Below are 11,476 nucleotides of genomic sequence, written 5' to 3' on the forward strand. Positions count from 1 at the left end.
GGGCCGACGCCCTACTCACTGAGCCACAGGCGCCGCCCTGAGAAGTATTTTGAATAGTGCCCAGCACACAGTAAGTGCCACATAAGTTCAGGCAGTGAGCCAAATATTTTACCTGCTTTGTTCCACTTAATTTTCATCACAACCTTACGAGAGAGAGCAACGTTATCCCTATTTTACAGGTGAAGAAACTGGCTTAGAGCTTTAAGCACCTGTGCATGGCTAGTGAACAGAGGGAGATCCTGGTATCCAGCCTGTGTCCATCTGTCTGTCTACTACACCCCACAGGCCTCTGTAAAGGGGGCCTATGCACCTCAGCACATGAAGGTCTCCACGCATGGCTCTAAGATATGGCAGCCTATAGAACCAAACTCTTGCCTCTGGGAGCAAAATCCTGTTCAAGGGTTTATAAAGGAATATTTGCTAAGCTGAAAGGTAGAGAGGCAAAAGGGAAAAAAGAATATGCTTAAAATAATTTGTGGTAACAAAAGAAAATCAAAATCAGAAATCAATAGGCTTTTTGGAACATATTTTAGGATAAGAAACATCCACAACTTTATTTCTATTAATACTCAGAATTCAGTGTTACACTATAAGCTACCATGAACATCCTGCTCTGTACTTACTATCTAAGGAAAAAACATTTTGTGTTTAAAAGAGCAAAAGATAATAATGTTAATCAAGGGTTACAACTGTTTCCCTCTTTTCTGTATCTTGTTCCATCTGCCTAATCTGAACATCATGATATGACAAGAATAATTTCACTGCACTGTTACCACTAATTGCTGTACTCACTGCACTGATGTAATAATCTGTAATTCACTAATTTAAAATAAAGTTCTGTAATTACTGTTACTGGCTCATTTATATTTTGTGCTTACTTGCAGGAAGGAGCCTTTCTTTATGGCCTGGCAGGGAGGCAAATGTGCTTCTAACCTGACAGTGTGGTGGTTGACAGCTACGGTGGGCTGGCAATGCTGCGGTCAGTATCGACGGGGGCCTGAAAAAGTAATTCCAGACAAGCATCTGGAACTGGGGAACCTGGAGCCAATCCTCTATGCCCTGCCTAAGGGAGTTCCATAAATTGTATAAAACCCTAACTCATGGTCAGAACCTTACAGATCACAGGCTATTTACCCCTCTGTACTACATCTACTCAGCTATTAAAAAACAAACAAATCCTTTTGGGATTACTTTATTTTATTTAATTTTTTTGAGACAGAGTCTTACTTTGTCACCCTTGGTAGAGTACTACGGCATCATAGCTCACAGCAACCTTAACTCCTGGGCTTAAGCTATTGGTTCTCTTGCCTCAGCCTCCCAATAGTTGGGACTACAGGCGCCTGCCACAATGCCCTGCTATTTTTAGACAGGAGGTCTCACTCTGGCTCAGGCTGGTCTCAAACTTGTCAGCTTAAGCAATCCACCCACCTCAGCCTCCCACGTGCTGGGATTACAGGCGTGAGCCACCGCGCCCAGCCCTGGGACCACATTTTAGTATAAGAAATAGTAACTTAATTTCTTTTTTTTAGAGACAGAGTCTTACTTTGTCACCCTGGGTACAGTGCTGTGGCATTATAGCTTACAGCAACCTCCAGCTCTTAGGCTTAGGCAATTCTCTCGCCTCAGCCTCCCAAGTAGCTGGGACTACAGTACCAAGGTGCACCACCACAACACCCAGCTATTTTTTTTTTTTTTCTTTGCAGGTTGGCCGGGGCCGGGTTCAAACCCGCAACCCTCAGTATATGGGGCCGGCACCCTGCTCACTAAGCCACAGGTGCCACCCTCAATAACTTAATTTCTTTTAATACTCAGAATATCAGGTCAGGCACAGTGGCTCACATCTGTAATCCTAGCACTCTGGAAAGCTGAGGTGGGTATATTGCTTGAGCTCAGGAGTTATAAAACAGCCTGAGCAACAGCAAAACCCTATCTCTACTAAAAACAGAAAAACTAGCCAGGCATTGTGGTGGGCTCCTGTAGTCCCAGCTACTCAGGAGACTGAGGTAGAAGGATCACTTAAGCCCAAGAGTTTGAGTTGCTGTGAGCTATGATGACATAGCACTCTAGCCTGGGGCAACAGAGTGAGACTCTGTCTCAAAAAAAAATTTTCATCTTACTTTATAAGCTATACCATGAGCCATTCTGCTATATACTTCTGTCTAAGGGAAAAAGTTTTGTGCTAAGAGCAAAAGAGAGTATTAATCAAGTGCAATGATTGTTTCACTTTTTCTACATCTGTCAACCACCACATTGTCAGGCTACTAAAAATAATCATCCTTCTGACACAATTTGCCTTCCCGCCTCTCCCACAGATGTGGTGAGCTGCCCACACAGGAAGCACCTTGCCTAATGGGACTATTTTTTTCGTCCCCCACATACACAATCGCATTCCACAATGATAAAACCTTGAAAGTAGGAATCCTGCTCCTAAGTCCTAAATACTTTCTCCATAAGAATTACCAAAGATAAGGACAGCAGAGTGAAATCCAAGTTGTAAACCCTTGGGAGAGCCACCAGCAGTGCTGGTCCCAACAATTGCCTTCTGGGGCGGCGCCTGTGACTCAGCGAGTAGGGCGCCGGCCCCATATACCGAGGGTGGCGGGTTCAAACCCAGCCCCTGTCAAACTGCAACAACAACAACAAAATAGCCGGGCGTTGTGGCGGGCGCCTAGAATCCCAGCTACTCGGGAGGCTGAGGCAATAGAATCACGTAAGCCCAGGAGCTGGAGGTTGCTGTGAGCCGTGTGACGCCGCGGCACTCTATCGAGGGCAGTAAAGTGAGACTTTGCCTCTACAAAAAAAAAAAAAAAAAAAAAAAACGGTTGTTTCCAACAATTGCCTTCTGTTGCTATCCCAGGGACACATTCTGTCTCTGAATTTTCTGCTCTCCCAGAATAAGACAGAAAAACGATGGGCCAAAAGCCCAGAAAACAGAACGGAATATTAGCTGTTTGGGTCCAACTAACCCATAGCTGATAAACAAAACACAGTTTGAATACAACTTTTTAAAGAGAATACTATACTTTCTATAATAATAAGCCTGTGTTATCTATGTCCAGTAATGAGTTACTCTAAGCCCACCAACAGAATTTTAAACTTAAATTTTTTAAATTTTAAAAATCCAAGATGACTGTTTAATAATATTAACCAGTAGACATGTAATCAGAATTTCCTCTCTTTGGCTTGTCTTTCTTACAAGGTATTAAAAACCCTTGAGATCAGTACGTTTCTGCATTGTGGACAGCACTTTATTATTTATAGGGAAGTCTATTTCTTTCTCACTAGATTATAAGCTTCTTATGAGCAAGAATCATTGTATGTAAACATGGTAGCCAATAAATCCAGACGTGAACAACACTGCTATTGTTTCTAACAGATTGATTCCTGATACTTCTCCTGGGGTTTGCTAAAAATACGGGTTTAATCATTTGAGAATCAGACGCACAATGAATGGGAGTCCACAACAAGTGGACGCATGTGTAGGAGTTGGTGGGAAGGCAGTGCTCCCACGTCCTGTCCACTGCAGTGTTGCCGGCACGCTGAGCTACACGCTGCCATGAAGGACAGCACGCTGGACAGATAGCAGGTTGTCACTCAACAGAGTAATGTCACCATGAGATATCCACAAGCCATTTATTATTCATATCTGCCTAAGTTTCCATACTGTGTGGCAAACCTATAGATGATCAACAAATATTTCTAAAGTTAGACTACGAATCATTAACATCCCTAATACTCTTAAATCTTCTCTGGAATCAACTCTTGCTGCTGATATCACAGGCTATAGACACCGCTTAGTTCTCTAAATGCAGGCAAAGATGAGAATGGAAACCCTGTCTGGAATGCACATATCCCTGGGCCCAGAAAGTCCATTTTCCGAAATCTGTCTGAAATAAATAATTGAACAATCACAGAATAACAAGGTCAAGATAATTAACTATAACACTATTCAAAGTATTTTTTTAAAAGAGAGGTTGCTTAGACAACTGAGGTGTCTGTCTAAAGAAGACTTACAAGTTATTTCATTCAACAATTTTACTTTATGGAGGAAGAAACTGACACTCGGAGAAATTACAGTACTTATCTAAACAATGGCTCCCAACTAGTTAGTGGCCCAACCAATTTAGAAATCAGGTCACCTGAGACAAGCACAACCATGTTGACATGATCTCAATGGAACAGAACTCCTGGGAAGTAAAAGCAGAGAAACAGAAATGTATTTTCCCAGAAAAATACTGAGCACCAGCTTTATCCCTGCAGGTGGTTTCCTTTCTGTACAAGGACCTAGGGAACCATAGTGCTCCGCAGGGCTCCATGCAGTCTAGTCCCTGGATGTGCCACAAGACGGACTCAAGTGTTCCCTCTGTGTTTCTCCAGGCTGAGAACATGCTGACTGTATGCACTGCCTGTTGCTGGTCGAGCCCTCAAGTGAACAGAAGATGCCGTGCAAAGCGATCACCCATAGGCAGAAGAGTGAGACTTGGGGACTGCCTGTACCCGGGCTGGCCTCTGTAGCCCACGGGAGGCAAGGCTGACAAGCCAGCTTGCCAGGGTCTCTGCTGACGGCACTGCCCTGCTTGCGCCTCTCACCTCTTCCCTGCTGACGTCCATGTTCCACACTGCGATCCCACCATCCGAGGAGCAGGAGACGAGCTGCCGCGTGAGCTGAAGGTAACACAGAGACTGCACCCTGTCACTGCAAAGGAGACACACAACAGTCACCTGTCTCAATGTGGAAAAACAAACCATGGGGATCCCCAGTAGCACAGGCACACACGTGTGCACATGCACACACACACCAAGGAGGGGAGAAATCGGCCTCCTTCCTGCATGCCCGTCAGATGGCTCCCCTGGATGCTCAAAGCACATTCTCTTGGCCTGTTTATTGCGAGTGACTGAGACAGGATCTCACTACCACCATCAGGGCTCAAGTGATCCTCCTGCCTCAGCCACCCGAGTAGCTGGGATTAAAGGCACACTACAACATCCAGTTAATTTTTCTATTTTTTGTAGAGACGAAAACTACATTGCTCAGGTTGATCTGAAACTCTTGGCCCCAAGTGATCCTCCCTTCGCCTCCTAAAGTTCTAGGATTACAGGTGTGAACCACTGCCCCCAGACTTGGCCTATTTTTTTTTTTTTTTGTGGTTTTTGGCTGGGGCTAGGTTTGAACCCGCCACCTCCTGCATATGGGACCGGTGCCCTACTCCTTGAGCCACAGGCGCTGCCCATGGCCTGTCTATTTTTACACAGAACTTTCCTTTGGTTAATTTTCAACCTGATTGTGATTACGGTAAATAGCTACAGCCTAACCAACAAAGTAGAAGGAAAAGGGGGGCAAAGGAGGAATTCCTCTTCCTTTCCAGACTAGAAGGCAAGAGCCAAAATATGACAAGATCATCACTTAGGCGAATGAGACTGTCAAACCAGACGTTACTCCTTATTGAAAGACCTCTTAGAATTAAAAAAAGAAAGAAAGTTAAGCAACCATTTCAAGAAGAGCTTAGTAATGCATTACAGGCGCAGTCAAAGTCCTCACCTGTGGTCTCAACCCACACCTGCTGTAAGCAGACATTTCAGTGGGGCGACTCCTCGGGAGAGAAAAGTGGCAAGTAGTCTTTGGACTAAGAACAAAGAAAACCCTGTATTTTTATTTTTGCTACTGAACACTAGACACTTGGGACTGACAGAAAGCAGGTAAAAGCAGGCTGAGAGCCTATAAAACTGCTCTCTTGGAGAGAGTAGGCCTAGAATATTAATGCCATCTCGGGGCTTCCAGCAAACCAGAGCCTTTCCCCACCCCCACAGAAGTCACGCACTGGTGGCCCTGCAGTAAGAGTGTCCGGCCTTTCCTTCCTCCGATGTCCCACATGATGATGCTGTTGTCAGATGCTCCTGAGAAGAGTAACCGCTGAATCGGGTCCCACCAGAGGCAGGCGACACTACCTAAGGGTGAGAGAGAGAGGCGGGAGGGCAGAGGGGAGGGAGGGTGAGGTGAAATGTAACTGCATTAGCACATACACGTTTGACAGCTGAAGACCTAAGTGGGCTCAGCTGAGCATTCAAGTAAAAATGCATCTTTATGGTGTACAATGGATCATTCACCCACGGTACCATGAGTCACAGAGAAGACGCCTGGCACCATCACCCAAAGTTACAGCATTAGGATTTCCAGTTGTTCATCAGACCACTTTGAATACAAACATTCCCTTGCTCTGCATTTTAAAAATTATGAAGTAGCTATATATGAAATGTCAGTTCAGAGAAAGTTTTTGAAGAAAAAGAAAATTGCAACTAATATTTAATGAGAAAAGCCAGGGAAGTTTACTGTGGTTATCTTATACCAGGCACAAATATAGATTATTCTAGATTTCTGGGTTCTTACAGTCATTTTACCCAAGATGACTATGTTTAAGAAAATTAAATTTTACTAAGAAGAATATGTTCCAGGTCCAGCCAGTTAAACATATAAGATGTCAAATCTCCCTCTTTTATGGCTGCATAGTATTCCACAGTGTACATCAATGTACTCAATACTATTATGAGACCAAAATACAAACACTTACACATTCATATGAATGATAAAACACAAAGATAGTCCAGAAAGAAAGAGGAGAGAGAAGAGAGAGGGAAGGGGAGCAGCGAGGGCAGGCAGAGGGAAGGTATTTGGCAGGATCTGACCTAAGGTACACAATGCAAGGGTGCGTTTCAAAACAACTAAGGGTATAGTATAAATGTCTTACCACAAAAATAAGTGAAGTGATAGTTATGTTAATTAGTTTGATTTAAACATTCCACATTGTATATCAAATCATCATATTGTACCCCATAAATGTTACCATAGTTATAATAAAAATTAAGTAAAAAAAAAAAAAAGAAAGAAAGAAAATTAAATTCCTCAGCAAAAAAAGTCTGTATGTGTACCACACAATTATGCCAAAGAATTTAGGTAAGGAATCTAAACCTTACATTTCACACTCTATATTGGCTAACTTATCAAATTTGGTATTCTTGGACAAATCTTACTTTCTACAGATTTCTGTCTCAATAGGTCCCTTTATTGTTCATTGACTGCTGTTTGCCTAGGAAAAAAATTATTAATAAACTTTATAAAAGTGAACCAGTAACATAACCAATAATAATTATGGTATGTTTATTAATCATGGCATATTGAAAAGCAAATTACTTTTCAAAAACTACTAAACTTTCAAAAAGTAAAAGTTAAGACAGGGTATTCTGCAAAACTGGCTTCAGGGCTCAATTCTGCATGAATTCAGACCTGGCTGTAATCCTATATGCCCCATATGCTTTAGCTAGACGGCTCAGGGCAAACAGTCTTTCAATACGAAAATTACAAAGCAGTTACTAGAACCCATTCTGCCCTTAGCAACCCAGAAAATACTTCAGAGCCTGGAGGTCATGAGAGAATTCGTCTTGATCAGAAAGTGGTTTCCTCAGGGGCCTCTGCTTTCCTGCCCTCCTCTGTTCTAACTTTGTTCTCCTTTCTTCCTTTTCCCCTACAAGATCCCTGGTCCTACAAGATCCCTGGTCTGATAGAGTCTATTTCACCTAAACAGGTTACCTAGAAAGCATAGAATACATTTAACTTGTTACACATAAAACACTATCATAAACAAGTTCATCATTAATCCTTTCTACAAATCCCCAATTTTTCAATCTAAACCAGATGCCCTGAAAGCTTATACTTTGTGACTCATATCAGAATTTTTATGTAAAAACTGCATTACATAATACTTAGTTTTCAATAAAATTCCTTTTTTAAAAAAATTGTTTGGGATTCATTGAGGGTACAAAGAATTAGGTTATACTGATTGCATTTGTTAGATAAAGTCCCTCTTATAATTGTCTCACCGTGACCCCCATCTGCCCCCTTGCTCCCTACCCTCATTCCCCCACCCCACCCTTGTATTAACACATCTACTGCCTTCATATTAGAATTGACTGCAATGGATTCTCAATGAAACTTCTTTATGATATGACACACATGCACATGGTGAGTTATCCACTACAAACAATGGAATTTTAAAGGACCTCCACAGAGCTTGGCCAGCTCCCTGCACTATGGAAATAATGAAATTCCACCCAGGAATTCTTTTCCCTCAGTCCTACCCAGTTTCCCAAGTAGACTCTGAATCAGCCCACACATTTCTTCTAATTGCATTGATCCATTGGGTCATGTTTAGTGTCTCAGAAACTGGCATATTTAAAAATAATAACTATTGGCTCGAAGCCCATAGCTCAGTGGTTAGGGCGCTGGCTACATACACCAGGGCTGGCGGGTTCAAACCCAGCCCAGGCCTGCTAAACATCAATGACAACTACAAAAAAAAAAAAAAAGCCGGGCATGTGGTGGGCACCTATAGTCCCAGCTACTTTGGAGGCTGAGGCAAGAGAATCACGTAAGCCCAAGAGTTTAAGGTTGCTGTGAGCTGTGACGCCATGGCACTCTACGAGGGTGACATAGTGAAACTCTGTCTCAAAAAAAAAAAAAAAAGAAAAATTTATTCTTCCAAAAATCTATTCTTACCACTTACAAGAAATTTTAAAGTACTTCTGAAAACAATAAATTAATTTCAAAAAGGAAACAATATAGAAAATATTATTCATACAAGCAAGTTAGAATGGATTTTTTGATAATGTGAACGATCCACTTAGTTTTTGCTCTAAATCCCATATCTGGACAGTCAAGCTGAAATCTTGACAGACCACAAGACGCTGATTATCCATGAAACCACAGAGCTGAGAGCTGAACCTGGATCCCAAAACCAGGTGAAAACCCACTGGGTGACGACACAGCCTACCCTCATGTCCTTTGAGGGTTGTAATGACTGAACACGTATTCTGTTCAAGCTTCAGCAGGGTGATCTGTCCAGAATAATCACCAACAAACGCGTACTGCGTATCCAAGTCATACCTGGGGAGAGAGGTCAAGGATGTGTAACAGGATCCCCCTCAAGAGCCTGGAAAAGCTTCAGTCAAAGTTAGTTTTCAAAGTTAGGAAACACGCATTTTTAAAGAGAATTAGCACAAGCCTAAAACTAGAAAAAGAAAGCAAAAACCCAACCGAAAATCATACAATATGTAAATATTGAAGGAAAAAAGGTAAAACAGCTATTATTTCTGGGAAAGTTAATATTCATTCATCCCTTCAACGAGAATTCATTGAGTTCCCATTACATACCAAGCAATCACCTAGGAACTGGCAATAAAAAAGGCAGGAGCTGACAGAGAAGACTAATCTTTATGATCAAGGTATAAAAAAGCATAAAAGAGGGGCGGCGCCTGTGGCTCAGTGAGTAGGGCGCCGGCCCCATATACCAAGGGTGGCGGGTTCAAGCCCGGCCCCGGCCAAACTGCGACCAAAAAATAGCCGGGCGTTGTGGCGGGCGCCTGTGGTCCCAGCTGCTCGGGAGGCTGAGCCAAGAGAATCGCTTAAGCCCAGGAGTTGGAGGTTGCTGTGAGCTGTGTGAGGCCACGGCACTCTACCGAGGGCCATGGGGAGAGACTCTATCTCTACAAAAAAAAATAATAAATTAAAAAAAAAAAAGCATAAAAGAATAAAATTACTAAGTAATGGAAATAGCAAGAAAGCACTAGAACAAAGTAGCTATTTATGAAATATCTCTAAAAATAACATAAAACTGACAGCAATTGTAGAAAGTGAACCTATCTTCCTTTTGGCCTAGAGGAGTTAGCTTTAAATGAAAATGATGATTTATTTTAAATTACTAGGGATAGTTTAATAATCCAAAAGGCAGTTATTTGAGGTAGTAGTAAACTTAAACTTTAAAAATATATTAACTTTTTGTAATAACTCAAAACCTTCTCAGTTTGTAGCCTCAGTAATTTGTGGAAAACCATCAGTTTATACACAATAGGGTAACTACTATTTACAATAGGAGAAATACCACTATTCCAAAATCCAAGTCAAAGAGGGCAATGCAAGCCAGGCTGTGACCGTGGTTATTCTGCCCCACTGGCTGTAATCCACTGCAGGAGCCCAGCACACAGCAGAAACACTTGGCTTGCAATGTACCTTGAGTATTCCTCCCCACCCCACCTGATCCCAAAGTATATGGTCAAAGTTGCATATTTGTTTGTAGTAAACATTTTAATCAAAAGCTTTCAAGAAAAAAGTTTACCCAGCACTCGGGGAGGCCAAGACCAGTGGACTGCTTGAGCTCAGGAGTTCAAGACCAGCCTGAGCAAGAGTTAGAGCCTTTCACTAAAAAGAGCAGGACGTTGTGGTGGGCGCCTATAATCCCAGCTACTCGGGAGACCAAGGCAAGAGAATTATATGAGCCCAAGAGTCTGAGGTAGCTGTGAGACTCTGCAGTAAAAAAAAAAAATATTTACTGTGTCAGACATTCAACTCTGCCAGAGGAGCTCCCAGGGGTCTGCTGTGGCAGTCTTGGCTTTGCCGTCACAAAGACACACAGTACCTGAGGTGGCCCTAACAAGGGTGAATTCTACATGAAGGGAAGTCCAAGTAATAGGAAATTTTTTTTTTTTTTAAGACAGTCTCAAACTGTCACCCTAGGGAGAGTGCCGTGGTGTCACAGCTCACAGCAACCTCAAACTCCTGGGCTTAAGCGATTCTCTTGCCTCAGCCTCCCAAGCACTTGGGAAACACAGGCACCCGCCACAGCACCTGGCCACCTTTCTGTTGCAGTTGTCATTGTTGTTCAGCTGGCCCAGGCCAGATTCAAACCCGCCAGCCTGGGTGCATGTGGCCGGTACCCTACCCACTGAGCTATAGGTGCCACTGTAATCGGAAATGTTTAAGGCCGTAATTTTTAGCATTTAGGGAGATCCCAAGATACCTTTGAGAGTATTATATGGATTATGAGTCCTCTCCATGATAAAAAGACATTTTGAAAAAGTTTTGAGGCCGGGCGTGGTGGCTCACACCTGTAATGCTAGCACTCTAGGAGGCGGACGTGGATGGATTACTTGAGCTCAGGAGTTCAAGACCAACCTGAGCAATATCGAGACCCCATTTCTAGTAAAAATGGAAAAACTGAGGCAAGAGGATCACTTGAGCCTAAGAACTTGAGGTTGCTGCGAACTATCACGCCATGGCACTCTAGTCAGGGTGCTAAATTTTTGTGTAAAGCTCTTTGCCACTTATTAACAAGCCCCAGAGTTATAAACCTTTTTTATGCAGTACATTTTTTTGCAGGGTGTGACTAGAAGGTCAATTCCTTTTCTTTTTTCTTTATACCACAAAAAGTCTTTCAATTTGGATGCAACGAAATGAGGGGAGGGATTAACATTAATGGGCTTGAGTTTTCCATAATCTTAACCAGCAAAAAAAATAATCATTTGTTATTTTTTTTTTTTTTTTTTTTATTTTATTTATTTATTTTTTTGTAGAGACAGAGTCTCACTTTACGGCCCTTGGTAGAGTGCCATGGCATCACACAGCTCACAGCAACCTCCAACTCTTGGGCTT

The 11,476-nt window shown here is 42.5% G+C and overlaps 1 protein-coding gene across 2 annotated transcripts in view; it reads right to left on the reverse strand.

The window, feature by feature from the left end:
- Positions 1-11,476, reverse strand: part of WDFY1 (WD repeat and FYVE domain containing 1) — a 66,768-nt gene that overhangs the window by 13,627 nt on the left and 41,665 nt on the right. For both annotated transcript variants that reach the window (XM_053597583.1, XM_053597585.1), the window contains exons 6-8: positions 8,823-8,935; positions 5,820-5,946; positions 4,591-4,696 (exon numbers count right to left, since the gene is read on the reverse strand). In XM_053597583.1, coding sequence (XP_053453558.1) covers positions 4,591-4,696; positions 5,820-5,946; positions 8,823-8,935 — 346 coding nt within the window. The remainder of the gene's footprint in view (positions 1-4,590; positions 4,697-5,819; positions 5,947-8,822; positions 8,936-11,476) is intronic.

The sequence above is a fragment of the Nycticebus coucang genome, chromosome 7, assembly GCF_027406575.1.
Source record: "Nycticebus coucang isolate mNycCou1 chromosome 7, mNycCou1.pri, whole genome shotgun sequence".
In the NCBI taxonomy this organism is placed as follows: domain Eukaryota; kingdom Metazoa; phylum Chordata; class Mammalia; order Primates; family Lorisidae; genus Nycticebus; species Nycticebus coucang.